We start from the raw sequence: 19,174 nt of genomic DNA, 5'->3' as shown, positions 1-19,174 counted from the left end.
ATATAGCGTAGGTCACGTGGGTGCACGTGGCCACGCCCACTGAGGCGGGGTCCGCGGGCAGGGCGGGGCGGGGGCGCGCGGTCCGCACGGCGTTTCCTTCCGGGGCGCGGCCCGCGCTGGCGCGTTTCGGTTCCGGGCCGGCGCGGCGGGCCCTTCCCACCCCCGGCAGGTGAGGCCGGGCCGGGCCGGGCCGGGCCGGGCCGGGCCGGGCGGGGCGGGCGAGGCCGGGGAGCGGCGGGGCCGGGGCTGCCGGCGGCGGGGACAGGGGGGTGGTCCCGCCCGCCCCCGCAGCCCGGTCGGGGCGCGGCGCGGCTGTCACGGTGAGGAGCAGCCGCGGGCCCCGCCTGAGGGCTCCGGGGGCGCGGGGCGCGGAGACAGCGGCGACAGCCGGCTCGGAGGGCTCGGAGGGCGCTGGGGCAGGGGCTGCGGCGGGCTGGGCGCGGGCCAGAAGCCGCCCCGCTGCCTCGGCTCAGAGTTACGCTCGCGTTCGGAGTTGTTGGAGTCCCGTTGGAATGTGCCAGCAGGCAAATAGGCGTGTTGGGAAGAAATCGTTACCTGTGAGGGTGGTGACGCCGTGGCTCAGAGAAGCTGTGCCTGCCCCTGCATCTCTAGCAGTGTCCAAGGCCAGGCTGGACAGGGCTTGGAGCGATCTGGGACAGTGGAAGGTGTTCTTGGCCACGGCAGGCGGTGAAACGGGATGATCTTTAAGGTCCCTTCTGACCTAAACCATTCTAGGATTCTGAGTATGTCTCCCTGGGACCAGGACAGGACCCATGGAATGGCTGGCGTTTTGTCAGGGGAGTTTTAGTCTGGATGTCAGGGAAAGGTTCTTCCCCGGAGGGTGCTGGGCACTTCCCGGGGAATGGGCACAACCCCAAGGCTGCCAGAGCTCCAGCAGGGTTTGGACAATGCTGTCAGGCACAGGGTGGGGTTGGGCTGTCTCTGGAGAGCCAGGAGTTGGACTCAGTGGTCCTTGTGGGTCTCTTCCAGCTCAGGATATTCTGTGATTCTGTGAACTTGCCCAGTCACGGTAAATCTCAACCCAAAAGCTGAGAGTTTTCAGTGCAGCTTCAGGGTGACATTATCTGCTGGGTGGTCTGTCTCTGTTTCTTACCTGAAGGATCAAGAATTCCACCCACTCCTGGTAGCTGCCTCACGGGCTGGAAGGCATTTGCTGAGATAAGTGAAGTCTGAGTCTCAGCTGGTGGCACTTGAAATGGCATTACAAACAGCAGTGTCTGTGTGTGCCTGTGCTGACTCAGTTCAGCCTGCCTGTAAAGGTGGCTGGAGGTGATGGCAGAGACCAGTCAGGATGTCATTGCCCTGTGGCTGAGGTGCAGAAGCTGATGAGAAGTTCCCTTACCCAGAGGGGCAGAAATTGGCCTCTGATGGGGCAGTCTGAGCCAAAAGGCAGATTCCCTCTCCCCAGCCTCTGAGGGAGTGATAATACACAGGTTCCTCAACACTGGGGTGAGCAGAGCTCTGTGGGTTATAAAGAGTAGATGGATTTTCCCTGCCTTCAGAGCAGGAGCTCACAGATGTTTGTTGGGCTCTCTGGGGAGCAGCTGCCTTCTGACCACAGCCATACCCAGCCATGCTCAGCAGTTAAGGTCTGATGATGTTTTTTCCCCTTCTCTTTCTGTATATCCCAAGCCCAGCCTCTGCCTCCCTTTTGCCTCCCTGGGTGCTCGTGGCCTTGGCAGGGGTGTTTCACCCTTGCCTTCCTTGAGAGTGTTCTCTGAGGCTTGTTGCTTTAGGAACAGCTGTTTTGGGAAGATGGTGAGCTAATCCTGCTGCTAGATCCTCCAGCAGAACCAAGAATGACAAAGCTTGATGTTCACAACTGCGCTTGGGAGAGCCCAGTTCCTCTGCACTTCATTTTTTCTTTCTTTTTACCTCCTAAAGGGGAAGGGGGCAGCAAGTTTTCTTCTTAAGACATCAGAAGAAAAAAAAGAAGGCAGCACCCCCATTTCCTTCCCACTGCATGTAACTCACAGCACTCCAGGTAAGATGTTGGGTTTTCTATTTCCCCTTGTTCTGTGCAGCTGATGTTCTGCTCCCAATGCTGTGTTGACACAGACCTGTGCACTGTGGTTTCCTGATTTTTGTGGGATTTGTTGCTTTCTCCAAAAGATAGGGAAGGACATGGAGCTGTTGGAGCGAGTCCGGAGGAGACACCAAGATGATCAGAGAGATGGAGAAGCTCTGCTGTGAGGGAAGGCTGAGAGAATTAGGGTCGTTCAGCCTGGAGAAGAGAAGCTTCAGGGTGACCTAATTGTGGCCTCCAGTACCTGAAGGAGCTGACAGGAAAGACAGAGAGAGACTCTGGACAAGGGATGGAGTGACAGGGTGAGGGGAATGGCTTCCCACTGACAGAGAGTAGGTTTAGGTTGGGTATTGGGAAGAAATTGTTACCTGTGAGGGTGGTGAGGTTCTGCCACAGGTTGCTCAGAGAAGCTGTGGCTGCCCCTGGATCCCTGGAAGTGTCCAAGGCCAGATTTGGAGAAAGCTGGGATAATGGGAGATGTCCCTGCCTATGGCAGGGGGTGGAACAGGATGGGCTTTAAGGTCCCTTCCAACCCAAACCATTCTGTGATTCTGATAGGGGAAGGAGGGAAGAAGCTCAAAGACCTGGCACTGTTCAGCTGTACCTTGTGAAGCTTTGTGCACTCCCACCTGACTTCCCCAGGGACACGCAGCCATCCTGCCACTCAGAAACCCCTTAGCACACCTCCACAAGATGGACAGGCTGTCCTGCAGCTTCATGTTTAGTAACTGGGTTTGACAAGTTTGTACAAAGCCTGCTTGGGCATATGGACACGTGTTATGCTGCAACATTCATAAATTCCAAATAAAAAGTCCTCCAAAGGCAGACATGCTCTTCATGTGCCAATTCCTTTGATTCAGAGATTCCTCAGAGTGGGTAACTGTGAGCCTTGGTATTCCCAGCCTGCTTGAAATAATGGTTTTGACATCTGCAGGGCTCTGCTCAATCCACACTTCAGATGCTATTTGGCTTGAAAGCTGCTTACGCTATGAGTGGACTTTAACAAGCTTAATTACTTTTTTTTTTTTTTAATGAGTTTACATCTCATTTTCATTCATTCCAAATTTTTACCATATATGGTCATGGCTTCTTTTCAAACTTTGCCAAAATGAAGTGTGATGATGTTGATGATGTGGTGGTGCATCCCCCAGTCCCCCTCCCTGGCCCTGCTCTGAGATCTCCTGATAAGCCTTGCTCTGAGTGGTGAAGGGTCCCCCGACTGCACCAGCTGGGAAGTGAGATGCTCCCTGAGCCTGCCAGGAGCTCTTGTGTGATAGAGGTGGGAACAGCTAGGAACATCCCAGCTAAGGTGGGGAAAATCCCATTATCGCTCTACTTGGGAAAGAGTCCAGGAGTTTACTGACCTAGGGCATGGCCAGCATGGGGAATTAGTGATAACCAATGTGAAGTCTCTTGGGACCCTACAAAAAGTGATCCTGAGTGAGGCCCTCTGAGCTCTCCTGGGCCACAGCTTTTTTTTTTTCACTCTAATGTCCTATATTTTCTGGCATGTGTCAGAAGTGCCACATATGATGGGTATCTCAGGTTAACAAGGCACTTAGGATGCCTTGAGGTCAGATGTGTGCTGGCCCACTTTTCAAGTCTCAGGAGGATTTAGGTCCCAGTGTCTCCTTCCCAGTCCCTGTTTTACAAAGGATCTTTCCCTATTACTTTCTCTTTTCAAGATGCTTAGAAGGTACAAGTGGTGAGAATTTTAATCCATTATGCAATCAGGTGCCTATTTTTAATACCTGTGCCATTTTTAATGTTCTTTTTACATGCAGATGTGCTTTTATTGAGGCTGGCAGAGCAAAGTGTTTCAGGCTAAAGCCACAGGGATTGCGGGTCTGTCAGGGATTGGTTTAGCAGAATTCTTGTGCAGGGGGATGCATAGAATGGAGAGATCAGAGAGATTTTGGGATGCTTTTTTAGGCAATCTCAAACACTCTCATTCATAACAAAGCTGCTGCCAGGTGTGTGGCAGTTCAGTGGGTGAGGAAGGTCTCTAAAAACTCCAGTGTTTCAAAATGCAGGTGAAAGAAGTTCTGATTTCAAATGATTGGCTCTGCCAATGACGGGATCTTTTTCCCCTTTTCCAGTAGAGTGCACCTGCAGCTGGGACAGCCATGGAGAAGAGTGGGAACATTCAGCTGGAGATTCCCAACTTCAGTAACTCTGTCCTGAGCCATCTGAACCAGCTGCGCATGCAGGGTCGGCTGTGTGACATCGTGGTCAACGTGCAGGGCCAGGCTTTCCGTGCGCACAAGGTGGTGCTGGCTGCCAGCTCGCCCTACTTCCGTGACCACATGTCCCTGAACGAGATGAGCACCGTGTCCATCTCCGTCATCAAGAACCCTTCTGTTTTCGAGCAGCTCCTCTCCTTCTGCTACACTGGCAGGATATGTCTGCAGCTGGCTGACATCATCAGTTACCTGACAGCTGCCAGTTTCTTGCAGATGCAGCACATCATAGACAAATGCACGCAGATACTCGAGGGGATTCATTTCAAAATTAATGTGGCGGAGGTGGAAGCGGAATTGAGCCAGACTAGGACGAAGCATCCGGAGAGACCTCCCGAGTCTCACCGGGCGACGCCAAATCTCAACCGTTCCCTGAGCCCACGTCACAACACCCCCAAGGGGAGCCGCCTGGGCCAGGTTAGCACGGTGCTGGACATCCGGGAGCTCAGCCCGCCCGAGGAGTCCACCAGCCCCCAAATAATCGAGCAGAGTTCCGATGTGGAAGGCAGGGAGCCCATCCTGCGGATTAACAGGGCAGGACAGTGGTACGTTGAGACGGGCATGGGAGAGCGCGGGGCGCAGAACGACGAGGAAGTGCGGGTGCTGGGAGGAGTGCGCATTAAGACGGAAAACCTGGAGGAGTGGCTGGGGGCAGAGCACCAGCCCTCAGGAGAAGATGGGAGCAGCGCCGAGGAGGTCACGGCCATGGTGATCGACACCACGGGCCACGGATCGCTGGGCCAGGAGGCTTTTGCCTTAGCCTCCTCTGGAGCCAAAGTGGTCAGGCCAACCAGCAGCGAGATCGACAGGTGGGTTTTCTTAAACTTATTCACCTTGGCTGTAAGAAGAGGTTGTGCAAGGTTCTTACCTGGCTGGGTCAGTTGCTTTGAAACATTTCCTCTTTCTATTTCCTTTGGCCATCTTAAGCATAAGAGTGAAAGGGTTTTTATCTGGTGTTAAGAAGTGTATCCAGTTTGGGTAATAGTATTTTGGTTGGGTGGTGATCAGACCAGGATCTCCAGGTACAGGCTAACTTGGCAAATTACTTAATTAGCTCTTAGATGTTGCAATCTCTACCTCTCAGTGTTTCAGCTGAGGTGGGATTTTTTTTTTTAAAGAAGATGTTCTGTTCAGCCTCAGTAGATACCAGACTCAGCATTTGAATTAATGAGGTCATATACAATATGTGTTACATATTTCCATTGCACTGGTGCCTTCTGGCCCAGAGATCTGGGGATGGTACTGGCTGAGAAACAAGCCAGGCACCAGCTGTAGGTCAAGGTCTTCCCAGTGATGCATGACAGCAGTGGGCCCTGGGTTTACATCTTCTGAGGCAGTTGAAATGGGGAACCCACTGGCCTCCACTGTTGTTTTGATTTATATGAGAGAGCAGAAAGTCTTTTTTGAAAATGAGTGGTGAAATCTGCTGTGTTTGCATTCTCCATCCATCTTCTCCTCCGCTTCAGTATTTGCTTTCTTGCCCTAGGCTCAGGCCAGAGAATGGATTTGATAAAGGGCAGGTCTGTTTTATTTGGAAGGGGGGGTTGTAGTTCTAGGGTTGCCCTTCACATCTGCCTCTCTTCTAGTTCAGTCCCACGGGGAAGCAGATACCTGGAAGCAGGGGATATTCTGTCACTTGTCACTTAATAAATCAATCAGTCTTGAGCTGGCCTTTGGAGAGCGATGTTTTCCTACTTCCTTAGCCCTTTTCCTTGGATCAGCTAGTCTCTAGCATCTCTTTTGGCATTGCAGTCTGTATGCACTGTGTCCCACCTTTAGTCCATCACATCCCTTATGTCTCACATTGGGAATGGAGGAGGTGGGTGCTGGAGGAGAGATGTCCTCTGAGAAATGGTTTCTGTCCTGAGTCACCAGGCCCATATTGGTTTATTCATGATAGCAGCCCCTCTCTATTGCTGAACTGGAAGCCAAATGACTCAGTTTTATTTTACAGATGTTTAGACTGAAACCACAGACTGATATAATCTGGTATTTCCTTTATACTTGCACTGTTCCACTTCCAGCGTGTTAGCTGATGAGGATGAAGAGATGCTATACAGATGCCTCTATTGCTCACTCATTGCTCTAAACACTGTAGTGACCTGATGCCCATTAAAAATGCCATTTCCACTCCTTCCCGACCCCACAGATTTAGCCCTTCTGGCAGCATGGTTGCTGTGACTGAGCGGTACAGATCGAAAAGCGAGTCTCCCGGGAGGATGGATGAGCCTAAGCAGCCCAGTTCCCAGGTAGGCAGACCAAGATGTTTGCAAGTAAATGTTGGTTTGAAGGTGAAGGGGACTTTGTTGTGATGAAGTGTATTGTATAAAATATATTTTCTATTTGCGAGCAATAATGTATGTGATACAAGGACCATTTACTTTGCAAAGGATCTACTTGCTCACAGGAGAACATGTGCTGGGCAAGTATGATTTAAAATGGATTCTGGCTGTTGCTTGGGATTTTGGCCAGATACCTGGAAAACACAAGGAGTTTCTCTTGTTGTTTGAGGGCATAAATATCCATCCTTATTCTGGGCAGGCCACCAACTCCTGAGGAGAAACCCCATTTGCCTGCAGAGCTGGATCTGCCCTCAAACACTGGCAGCAAATGCCCGAGCAGAGGGAGGAGGTGTGGCTTGGCTTCTGTGGAAGATGGGTGACAACAGCTGAATCTTTCTATGCCGGTACCAAGACCGTTCCCAAAAGCCCTCCAGGCACTACACCAATAACCCTTTTGGGGTGGAGTGTCAAAGAGCTGTGGAGTTTTAGAGAGGCCTCTGTCTCTTCTCCAAGGGACTTGTGTTGCACAGCAGACTTTGCAACGTAAAGGAGCTCTGAATTCTCTGCTTTCTCAGGCACAGTTTTGGGGTAAGAGGGAGAGATGCACAGAAATGGGAGGGCAGTGGGTTGTAGAGTGCAGCAAAGTGGGACATGACAGTAATGCCTGTGCCTTATTATTTTGGTCTAATTTAGTTGCATCCAGTTAGTGTCACAGTGCCACTGTAGTGCAGGCATGTCAGCCAACACAGTGCAGAAAAACTCTTGTGAGCCTGACAGGTAGAGAATGTGTCAGTGTGTAAACAAAAGACTTGGCTGGAGGTGGGGAAAGAGATATTAGGCTGCTTTGCTCTTGAGTAATACCAAGTGAAGCAAAGGGGAGAAGACTGTGATTGCTGTCTGCTGACTTTGTTAGACATTTCCATAAAATGACAGATACCTTTTTGTTCCTGTTTTGCAAAGCTTTGTTTTGTGTCCTCAGAAGACATTGCAAAAATTTCAGGTCAAACCAACCCTCTAGGGGAAATGTGACACACTAAGCAATTTTAGCTCTGCCTGAAGAAAAGGTACTCTTATTCCTCTGTTGTGAGACATCTTCAAACATGAAACCTTAGGCTTTACACACCATGGGGAAGTATCATCACCTTCCACTCTCCTGGCATTGTGATATCCATACTAAAATAGCCTGCCCGTGATCCTTGTCCAGTGGCACTGGTAGAATGGAAAGGAAGCCAGAGCTTTGTGTATCTTCTTTATTCCTCAACAGCTTCCCTATGGCTCTACAGCTGGATTCAGCAGCACCTGGCACAGTACACTGCTGCTCATGCCTGTAGAGCCCTGGCTTGCAGAGGAGATGCCCTCCTGCTGGTACTGTCTCCACATGTGGCACCACTGGGAAGCAACACTGGGGGACTAAACAGTGCATCTCCAGCACAGAAGCTTTCTGGAGTCCCTGTATTTCTGCTCAGTCTGAGTAGGATGGCCAGAAGTGTCTATCCTGAGAGCAGGCTTGTGGTCCAGGTTGCTCTCAGCTGTTTGTGTGACTTCAGAAAATGCAGAGGAGTCCTTGCTGTGCAAGCTGGGTCAGGCACATCCTTGCCTGTGAGGCCCTGGGGCTGGGATGGATTACACAGCCAGGCAGGCAAATGTGACTCATTGTAAGAACTCTAAGTGACATCTGAATAAGTACCTGTATGAAATGATACCTGAAGAACTTTCAGATATGATTCTGTGGTTTGCTCCTTTTTGTTTTACTGCAAGCTCATTAATTGGCGGCTTTTTTTTTGACTTTTAGTAAGGAAAACAGAAGGTAATACATCCAAGTCTTTTAATTAAATTGGCACAAATTTTTTAGGAAGTAACAAGTATTGACATGTGGTCCACTACTGAATTGGTGGCCAAGTGCCCTTGTGTTAAGGCTGTCTTTTCTTCACCAGATCCAGGGAATGGCTTGGCAAAAGGGGCCTTTGCAGCAGTGGTTTCTAATTGATTGCTCATTTGTTTTCAGCCCTAGGGCCCCAGTTAAGCACTTAAATGTGTGCTTGAGGTTGCAGACATTAGTGCTGCTGATTTTGAGGTTTGGCACATGCTTTACTGGCTGGAAGTGGGCCTGATCTTCTCTGCAACTTGTTTTAGGCTGCTTGTTATTTAAGTCTGTGCCATTTCCTTGGCAGGGGGAGGAATCAGCCATGCTCGGAGTGAGCGGTTACGTGGAGTATCTGCGGGAGCAGGAGGTTTCAGAGCGCTGGTTCCGGTACAACCCACGGCTCACGTGTATTTACTGCGCCAAATCCTTCAACCAGAAGGGCAGCCTGGACCGCCACATGCGGCTCCACATGGGCATCACACCTTTCGTGTGCCGCATGTGTGGGAAGAAGTACACCCGCAAGGATCAGCTGGAATATCACATCCGCAAGCACACGGGCAACAAGCCCTTCCACTGCCACGTGTGCGGCAAAAGCTTCCCTTTCCAGGCCATCCTCAACCAGCACTTTCGCAAGAACCACCCCGGCTGCCTGCCCCTGGAGGGGCCGCACAGCATCTCCCCTGAGACCACCGTCACGTCCCGGGGGCAGGCAGAGGAGGAATCTCCCCCGCAGGAAGAGGCCGTGGCGGTGGGGGAGACGGCACAGGGATCTGTGTCCACAACCGGGCCGGATTGAAGCGGCTCCGGAGTCCCAGGAGAAAGGACAGTCTTCCCATTCCTGGCTCTGAAGAGTCAGCACCAACCCGGCAGGCTGGTACTGTAATTAGTGCAATGCCACCACTGAACAGAAAGAAGCTCCCAAGATTTTGCCAAAATAGAAAAATCTCTCTCTTTCTCTCTCTTCCTCTCACACACCCACACACACACCCATAGAGTGTTAAATGTTTTTCTCCCTTATTCCTCCTCCTCTTGGAGAAAAACAGAACAACTGTGTCAATCAACTTCTTATTCAGGGATCGACAGGATTTTAAATTTTTTTACTGTTCTGTAGAGATCTGGGACAAGCAGTCATTTGTATTTCTGGACAGCGCTGTGGCCCAGCAGGGCGTCCCGCCGGCGGTGCCGGGTTCAGCCACAGAGCCATATCCACTGCTCCCACTCGAGGGGAGAGCAGGGGCAAGGGGCCATTGCCTTTCTCCCTTCCCCAGGTAGTTGCCGCAGCAAAGAAAACAAAAATACTGTCCTGGTGGAACCTGCCTTGCCCGAGCGTATTTATCCCTGTCTTATTTTGGTGTGTCTCTTTACGTTTTTATTTAAACTGTTATTTTAGGGCTTTGGGCTTGCCTGTTCCAGGCATGCAGCCCTGGTGCCCCTTGTTAAAGTGGGCACAGCTACAAAGTGGTATTCTAGAGGTCAGCAAAATGTAAAGGAAGTACTTCAGCTACTGAGAGTGGAATTTAGCAGCTGTGAGGTTTGCATGAGACTCTGATGCACTGAGAAGGGCTGGAGGGGCCTTTAGAGGAGGTTGTCCTCTGCTGGTGCTGATCTGGAGAGCTCAGAGCACTCTGAGGTCCTGGCTGGAGCGCTGCCATGCTTCAGGTGGTGCCAAGGATTAGGAAGAGATTTTCTGGAGTTGCTGAATGGTGGAGTTAGAGGCTGGCTACCAAAGTCCTCTTTCACCCCTGGTCCCCCCTCGACACACACTTGATCTTTTAGAACAGCAATACGGGATATGGGAATACTGCAATGCTGTTGTCACAGCTGAGCAATCGCAGGTGGTTGCTTTTAAACCTGTTTCTACAAACTAGTTTGATAACTTTTTTTATCAATGAAACACAAAAAGAAAAGAGAACCCTACTCTATTTCCTTATAACAGTTCAGGAGACTTAAAAGTGAACAGTTCCTAGAGCAATCACAACTCTGTCCCCTTGCATGGACTTAACATTTTTGTATTCTGAGTAGCTCTGATGTTTAGAGCAAGTTTAGCAAACCTGGAGAGACATGCCTGCGTGTGTATTGTAGGTGTTTGCACGAGCTTACATGGTTCATAACCAGAAAAGCATGGGACAGGCAGATAAGTGCAAATATCCTGACATATTTTTTAAAAAAATATGCAATATTTTAAGAGTTTTCTCTAGTTCTGATGCCAAGTTGTTCATGATGAAGGGGGGGAATGAACAACAGGTTGCGTGTATCAGGTTTGGTGAAGGAGTTCTCTTGAGGATGTATAATGTGTATATGATGAGGAAGGGTGAAGTTCTGAACCTTAAGGTGATGGGAGGAACAAGGAGACATTGAAAAAGAAATACACTTCCTCTTGCTTCAGCAAGAAAGCTGGATGAGAGGTTAGAGTGGGGGCTTAGGCAGAAGACTGACCAAGTGACAATAGTGCCTGGCCTGCTGTCTGACTGCAGTTTTGGGCACATGGAAACATCTCCAGCCCTTGCTTTCCCCATCTGCAAATTGATACTTGGGATCATTTTTCTGCCCCTTTGAAGGGAATAATTTGGAGAAGAGTGATGTATTCTTGCCTTGATTTATAGATTTTTTCATGTGTGAGGGGTCTCACTGTTCCTCCCATCTCCCTCTCAAAAAGAGATGTGGCTCTAATGTGGTTTTGTGTGTGGGAAAGGGCTCGGTGCCAGTATCATGTGTAACAGGGATGGGATCCTACAAGAGGAACCTTTGTAGGTGCTCTGAGCTGGGTACCTGCAAAGTACCATTTCATTGACCATTTCAAACAGGAAAACTGATTATTTCACTTCCGTTTTCCTTCTGTGCCTTCTTCCTCCTCTCCTGTCAAGGGCATCCATCACACAGGGAGTGATTTGGCCACCCAACCAGCTCTGTCAGGTTTCCTGGCAAAGGTCAAACATCACAGTACCAAAACAGTGAGGTTGCCAGAGAGTAGTGGCAGAGGATGAGTGAGAGGGTGGCCAAGGTAGGTTTTGTTGCAGTCAAGGTGCAGGGAGGAGTGGAGATGTGCTGCTTTAGTCATAGCTTTTGAAGTTACCAAAAATGAAAAAAAAAAAAGTTAAAAACTTTGAAATCCTATCTGTTCACACTAGAGAGCATAAAAAGTTACTTTTAGTTGCTTAAAAGATTTTTAAGTGTTTTAAAATAGAAATTTTAAAAGAATACTACCAAACTATAAAAACATAAAATTATTTATATACATATATTATATAAAAATATAGTGGGAAAGTTTCCCTGCTAAGCTTGCTGTGAAGAGAAGGGTGAAGGTGCAGTAACTGCTACACAAGCAACATTTTTCTGAGACAGATGGCAACCGTAGTGAAGAAGGGCTGACATAAAATGGTGAATGCCTTTGTTCCCATGGCATAGCTGTGAGTTTCTTGAGCAGGTTTTTATTTTACTGTATCAATACTGTGAACGGAGAAGCATCCAAACAGTACAGGATGCCAACAGTGTGTCCTGTTTGCTGATTCACTACTTCAAGTGGCCTGGTGAAAACCATGAAATTAGTCCTTCATACCTTACTAGGCTGAAAACAAAGCTTGTGAAAGGTTTTTATTTTTTCCTCCTTTATGTTTGCTTTTCTTTTTGGTTTTTTTGGTTTTTTTTTTTTTTTTTTTGTTTTGGTTTGTTTTTTTTTTTTTTTGGTTTGGTTTTTTTTTTTTTTGTACAGAGGTTGCCACTGTATAAATTATCATTTCAGATTGCATGCAGAAGAGCCAATATTCTTGCCCAGGCCTCGTTAAGGTGAAGTTTATAGCTTGTAGCTAGAGTCAATATAAGGTATGGTAGTGGGAATCATTTTGATATTATTTCTGTACATTTAATGGATGTGTATGTATGTGTGGGAATCATGGTGTCTAATATTTCTTGAACAGTGCTGAAACCAGTTCAGGCCCGTCCGCACTAGACAGTGGAACCGGTTCTGAAGGAATCGTTACTGAACTTTTCTTTCAAGGGTCGGCTTCCTGAGTGCAGATGAGACCAAGGTTCGAGAAAAAAGGGGTTGGAGGTCCTGTACGGTATGGAGAAAACCTCATGTGAATTTTCTGGCAGTGGTGTAGCTACTTTAGAGGTGCTTTCCCTAACAGAATGATACTGTGTCCTGTTGCCTCTGCGTTGGTGTGGCTCTTTACGGTTGCACCGAAGCTGTGGAGAATCAGATGCCAACTTTCCAAGTGTGAATGCTTCTGTGATGGGTTGAGGCACAGCTTTGCATTCCCACATCTAGCTGCATCTTGTTCTGCCAAAACTGTGATTTCAACTGTGATTTAAGGAGGATGTGAAGAGAACTCTCATGTTTTAATACCTCTGTACGTAACATTTTTGTCTGCTTTAGAGTTAGGGCTTACTAACCCATTTGTTTTCTTGCCTCAGGCAACAGGGAGACCACACTCTGGTTTTACAGTTTGCTTTCTTGGAGGTGGACATATTTCTTAGCTCTTTGCTGTCAAAGAACTCACCTCCCAAATGTGAAGAGTTGTGGTTATCTCCTTAAGCCTGCAGCAAGCCCTGGTGCCAAGTGTCAGCCAAGTGACATGATGGTTGCCGTGGCTGTTCCCTGCTGCTGCCAGGTTACCTGTGAATAGCTGTGAAAATAGCAAGAATTATGTTAATACTGTGTTGCTGCTTTGGAGAAAAGCTAAACCTCTTCGTCTCAGGAGGATGACTGATGTGAAGCTGGGAAAAAGAGAATGCCAAAATGCAATGAGAGGATGTGAGAACAAATTGTGCTTTGTATTTCCAGCAGCTAGAGAGGGATGAATGAGAGGCTTTGTGGAATGTGAATTTGTTGCAGGAGGCTGAGGACATGCTTAGAGCTAACTTAGTAAGATGCAGGGATAGCTCGGTGAGAGGCAGAGCAGCTAATGCAAATGGGCAGTCCATCCTTGTCCTCTCAGCATTATCCACCACCAGGTTCAGTCCTTGGACTTTCCTGTATCTTCTCTACAGTATTCTCAAGCTGTGACCTGTATAATTTAACTTTAGTTTGGGTGCTGGGAAGAACTGAAAGCATGTTGTGTCTCTGCTGCTGTTTTAAACCCAGAGAGGTTGGCAGCGACTGACCCCATTCCCATCTGACAGCTATACAGAGCTGGAATAGCACTGGGAACAAGCTGAAAAGCATCGTGGGGCTGGCTCAGCACACAGGGCACAGAGCCAGGATTTCAGTCCTCTCTGAGCTCGAGGTTGAAATACACGGACAGGACAGCTCTCCCTGCTTGTCCTGCTCTCATTTTGTGGCAGCTCCCTGGCTGTGTTTCCGTCCCACACCTCTGCAACAGGAATGTCACTTAACTGTGAGATGCCCATTTCAGGAAGTGATTCCAAGCAGTCTGCTTTGGGAGTAAAGTCCTGCCACTTTTGGGTGATTCAGCCCTAACAAGGCCTTTGCAAGAGCAGAGTTGTAGCTTTTATTTGCTGCTGACTTCATCTGTCAAATAGGAAGACAGCTGCAAAGGTGCAGCTGATTAAACTGATTTGGATGGAAGGTGGTCTCGGAGGTAGATAGGATTGTGCATCTTGAAAACCAACAAAAAACAGCACTTAAAATTATTTAAACTTTACCAAACTCTCCTCTTTGATCTATGACATGCCTGCCAATTTAGCCGTGTCACCATCCAAATGTTTCTGCAGATTAGTGGCATCAAATGCTGTTCAGGCTCTGCTGGAAATATTCTGGAGATGGGAGAAGTCCCTGCTCATTGCAAGATGGTTGGACTAGATGATCTGTAAAGGTCCCTTCCAACCCATACTGTTCTATAAGTTAAGAAGCTGGAATTCAAGGAGACTTTTTGCCAGGGTCTGGGCTCTGAGTTTTTCTTGGGAGCTGAGGCTGTGGCCAGGACTGCAGTTGGAAAGCCTGGGATCCACTGCCATAGCAAAATAATTGTGGTGAGTATTGCTCTGGTCACAAGGGGAGAGCCATGCACAGGGTTTTGATATCTGCAGTTAAAGGGCCTAAAGAGGAGCTCAGAATCCTTATTTTAACAACTGTCATTCAAAGGATATTTTAAAATAAAACACAAATGTATATATATATATATATATATATGTTTGTAACCAAATAGAAGTTAGAACTATGCAAACAATACTGGCTGCTTCTTGAAACTAAAGTCTACCAGAACATTTTGGAATAGAGTAGATTTGGAGCAGACTTGCTGTGGAGTTTTTGTTTTGTTTTATAACCAGTAAAATGCAGCAGACCAAAGTTTTGCTGCAGTTAGTCTTACTAGAAATGTAGGTTACTCCTAACCTGAAATTCAAGTGGGTTATAAAATTATCTGAAGAGTCCTACCATCTCTAAAATATTTCCATCTGCTGAAAGGCTTTGGCTTGGCAAACATAGAAAAACACAGAGGCTGGGAATTAGGAGAGACTGAATGTAATGTTTGTGCTGATGGAATCAAGAAAGGTCTGGGAGCATTTTCTTTTGGATGTAGGATTGAGTTGGTTTCAAGGAATCTTCCTACGTGGGAAAATGTCCATTGCTGAGGTGGAGGCAGTGATCAGAACATCCCCAGGATGAATTCTGGTTTTGATGGAGGTATTGGAAAGCTTCCTGCTGAATCTGATGGTACAAGAGTTTAGGCTGCTGGGAGAAATTCCACATGATTTCTGCCATTTCTTTGTGTCAGATCTGATCTTTGCTTTTAGGATTAACTGCAATGTATCTGTAACTTTCAGTGAGGCTTTTTATTCCTGGAACTGTAGACAATTCAGGTTTCCCATAACATTATCCTCATCCCAACTGTGAACAAGTTACTACTGCTTCTTATAATTTATTATCTTTCTGTTCCTGAATGTCTGTGTGATCCAGCTGGTCACCAGCACCACCTTCCAGTGCTTCATTAGCTTTTATGCACAGGGAATTGTTGCAATGGATAAGTTGACCATGCTAGTTGGAAGAGTAGAAGCTTTTGGAGAATGAATTTTGCTTCCTCTAGCTGTCATTAGGGAGTGCACACACACACCTGTATATACATATATAGAAACAAATATAATGTGTTTCAATATAAACTCATTTAGCATTATTCTTATTTAATTTATATTTTAATCTAGTTGTAAACCAAAGTATTACAGCTTGTGAAATGATGTCTCTTGGAAATAGGAGGAACCTTTTTTAGGTGGGAATTCTGAAAGGTCTTTGGTGACAAAAACATGAATAGGAGTAAGACTTAAGAACTTGTGCTCCTGGGGAGTTGCAGCATTGAAAGGATTTGAAACTTGCTGAGTAAAGTTGGTTGGTGGGGCCTTCTGAAGGTGTTCTTCATGGTCCTTAACAGTTTTGTTGTAAAACAAGGACGTTCTGGCAAAGCTAGAAATAAAGGGGAGAAAACAGAAAATCAGACTGTGACCTGGCACAGCCGGGAGCTGGGGAGGAAGCCACAAAACCAGCCACTGATGTATTTAGTGTCTAATTTAAACTTTTAGGAAATGAGCCATTGCTATTTAGTGGTGTCTAGAAGTGGTTGGGGGTTTGTTAATAACTTCTGTGAAGGCACGTGTTCTGCTGTCACCAATGGGAAGAAACAGTGGGTTAAAAGATAAGATCTTGCTGGTTTTTCTATGCCAGGGAGTAATTACCTTTCCAAGGAATTAGCAAGCACTAAGAACAAATTCACCTCTAACATGTCCCACATGTCTTGGCAGCGGCTCTGCTTCCTCTAGGGAGGAGGAAGACAGTTGAAATAAGGAGAGAGCTTATCTACTTTCAGCCCTGGCTGGTGCTGGTGGCACTGGAACCACACAGGGGAATGGGTAGAAAGGTGGAACAGCAACAAAGCATCACTGGAAAGAGATAGCGCATGTATCTGGCATGCCATGGATGCTGTGGGCAGGGAAATGCTGGTGTAGAACCTGCACAGGGGCAGGAGCGTGCAGGAAATGCTGCTGCCCTGCAAGACAGGTGTCCAAAGGTGCCTGGCCTGGCCCATGACAGCTGAGCAGCACCAGTGTTTTCCTTGCTGGAGCTGTGAATAGTTAAGAAGGAAAAGGGATCAGTCCCCTGTGGGGGCAAGATTTGCTGTGAGCATTTAAAAAATGCCATTGGAAGGAGCTGAAGGGTGGAAAGGGCAGTACTAGACTTCAAAGTGCCATTTTCTGAGTTTTCTAGCAAGTGTTGAAGACTGAGGTTTGTTTTTGTTCCAAGTGCTTTCTCCTTTACCTATATCATTTTTCCTATTTAAACTCCACAGCTCAGAGGAGGGTGCAGAAAAGATGAAGCCAGACCCTTCCTGGAAGCACACGGTGGAAGGAGGAGCAGCAGTAGGCAGCAGTTTATGCAAGGGAAAATCAGGTTAGGTATGATCTGACATGATAAGACATTATCTCACCATGAGTACAGTCAAACAGCATTGGATCAGGTTGTCCAGAGAGGCTGGGAAATCTCCATCATGGGAGAGTGCAGCCTCCAAGGTCCTGTTTCCATTAGACTGTGCCAAGCTGTATTTTTGTTACCTTTTTTTTTAGTTTTATCATGTAAAATTGGCAGCTTTACTGGCCTTCCTAGTCTGTATCAGTTAAGCTTTTGAAACATGTTCAGGTATTTTTAAATACTGCTGTGTAAGTTCCTTGTTTAATCTGACATACTCTGATTTATTATTCTACTGCAGTTACCTAAGGCAGTACTTAAATCAGTACATTAATTTTTTTGCAGACTTTCAGCTTAGTTTTTGATAATGTACCTAACACCCTTCCTCTCAGATCTATGGTGAAATGGCTGCATTATTTTTATACTGCAGTGAGGCTTATTTTATTTAAACCTTCCCATTACCTTTGCAGTCAGACCCAATATCATTTACTATGAAACTGTGAAACTAATGAGAAATGAAAAATGAAGTTGGATTGATTAATTTACTGCTGGACAAAAAATACAGAAAGTAGCAGTAAAAAAAATAAAATACAGTTTAAATTAGTTACTCAAATCACAGAATGGCTTGGGTTGGAAGGGACCTTAAAGCTCGTCTTATTCCAACCCCCCTGCCATGGGAAGGGATGTAAAATCTGCTAATTCCAATGGGAATTACTGAGTCTGGGGCAGGGGGAGGAGTCACAAAACTAGTCTGAGAGAAACAACTTTTACCTTGATGATGCCAATTAATTGGTTCCCCGTTTGGTCAAGTTTTAAAAGCTGTTTCTTGAGGTTTCCCTGGCTCTGCTCGTTCCTCTACATGTCTTGGGCATTGGTTTGATACGGGAGTTTGTGCCTCCGAGAGTGATTTCTGAGAGTTTACATGTCCAAAGAAACTCTCTGCATTACTGTCAGGCTTTTCTTGAATCCTTCTCTGCCTGGTGACCAGCAGAGCTCTTGCCTGCAAGAGGCCAGTGGGAGGAGGGTGGCAGCAGGGGGTGACACTAACAAGAAGTGGACAGTGCAATTCTCGGGCTGACAGATTGGGTTTTGGCAAGGGGTATGAAGCCCCAGCCCACTGTGGCTGTCCCCAGCCCCACTGTGGCTGTCCCTAGCCCCAGGGTGCTCTTTCAGTTGGTGTTTGTTTGCAGGGGCTGTTTACAGGGCAGCCTGGATCTCCACCAGAGATGCAGGGAAGGAGGGTGTAGGTGGCATGCAGGCACTTTTCTGATGTATTAGAAGATTTCTTAAGCTGGGGTTGTGCTGTTGGCGGAAGCACCCCAGGTGGGATTGAGAGTAGAATTTTGTCATACCTTTGCTTAAGCCTTATTCCCTGGGCTCCCCTAAGGCACTGGTCTGGGCAGAAAGCTGACACCAGACAGCTCCCAGGGCTGTGTTGTCACAGGGCAAGTGCCAGTAAGGAATATTGGGAAGGGAGAGAGGAGTGGTGTTGTTCAAATAAGGCATGGTTCTTTTGTGTTGGTGGGTAACATGGCTGACATTTAGGACAGCCAAGAGCAATCCTGGGTGGCAAAACAGACTTTTCTGAACAAGGTCTTTCAGAGGCTGAATGAGGAGGAGAATGGCATGCACCTGTGTGTTCTTGCAGTAACATATTCCTCACCTCGTGCCCCGCACTTGCAGGGAGGATTAGTGAAGGATGAGAAGACTGGATCAGATGGTAGTTCATGGAAATTGAGGCAAGGTATTCAAAGCACTGCTTTAATCTGAAAAGGGAAGGGAATGAATGCAGTTTTCCCAAGCCTCTAGTGTGTTGAACACTAGCTGAAGCTCCCATGAGCTGTGTCCCCATTGTCCCCAGAGTTCCCCTCGTTTCCCCGGTGTCACCCCACCTTTCCTGCACAACACTGTGAATATGATATCTGTAGCTCTTTTTAAAACTTTGGTTTTTTCCATTAAAACTGCTCAGAGCAGGAAGTGCTGTCCTACTGCAGGAGCAGACAGGATGACCCCAAAACAGGGCATGCATAGTTGAGTAGTGGGAGAGAGAATTTTAAGAGTAAACAAGGGAAGTGGCTTTGTATAGCAATTTGCTAATCAAATCTCATCTTGTAACAAACTTAACTGACAATCAATTTCTAAAATACAAAAGCCTCTTAGAGGAAATAGTCAAGTATATCTTAACCAGAAAGATTTAACTGGGATAACTTAATAAAGAGCACAGGATTTTTTCCTCCTTTTTTTTTTTTTTCTTTCTTTTAGCAATTACTCCAGAAATGGAGTCACATTAAGCAGCAGCATATTCACAGGACAGTAACTACCTCTCTCTCTTGGAGTGCTGAGGTCCACACTACACACTCTAGCAGCAAAGCTTTCACTTTAAAGAGATTT

At 47.2% G+C, this 19,174-nt stretch overlaps 1 protein-coding gene across 6 annotated transcripts; it reads left to right on the top strand.

Annotated features, from left to right (window-relative positions):
* Positions 1–86: 86 nt before the first annotated feature.
* On the top strand, positions 87–11,560 carry ZBTB37 (zinc finger and BTB domain containing 37). 6 transcript variants are annotated; one of them, XM_077785494.1, is made up of 6 exons: positions 87–169; positions 1,906–2,005; positions 2,134–2,349; positions 4,147–5,096; positions 6,437–6,536; positions 8,741–11,560. In XM_077785494.1, the coding sequence occupies exons 4-6, from the start codon at positions 4,174–4,176 to the stop codon at positions 9,227–9,229; spliced, it is 1,512 nt and encodes a 503-aa protein (XP_077641620.1). In that variant the 5' UTR covers positions 87–169; positions 1,906–2,005; positions 2,134–2,349; positions 4,147–4,173; the 3' UTR covers positions 9,230–11,560. The 6 variants fall into 6 exon arrangements, 4 of the variants coding, with proteins under 4 accessions (XP_077641620.1, XP_021380772.1, XP_021380775.1 ...); XM_021525097.2 differs by lacking the exon at positions 2,134–2,349; XM_021525100.2 differs by lacking the exons at positions 87–169; positions 2,134–2,349 and adding an exon at positions 277–320.
* The last annotated feature ends 7,614 nt before the right edge of the window (positions 11,561–19,174 follow it).

This window comes from Lonchura striata, chromosome 9 (genome assembly GCF_046129695.1).
Source record: "Lonchura striata isolate bLonStr1 chromosome 9, bLonStr1.mat, whole genome shotgun sequence".
Classification (NCBI taxonomy): domain Eukaryota; kingdom Metazoa; phylum Chordata; class Aves; order Passeriformes; family Estrildidae; genus Lonchura; species Lonchura striata.
The sequence above is the reverse complement of the archived record's forward strand: the minus strand, read 5'-3'. Positions and strand labels throughout refer to the sequence as shown.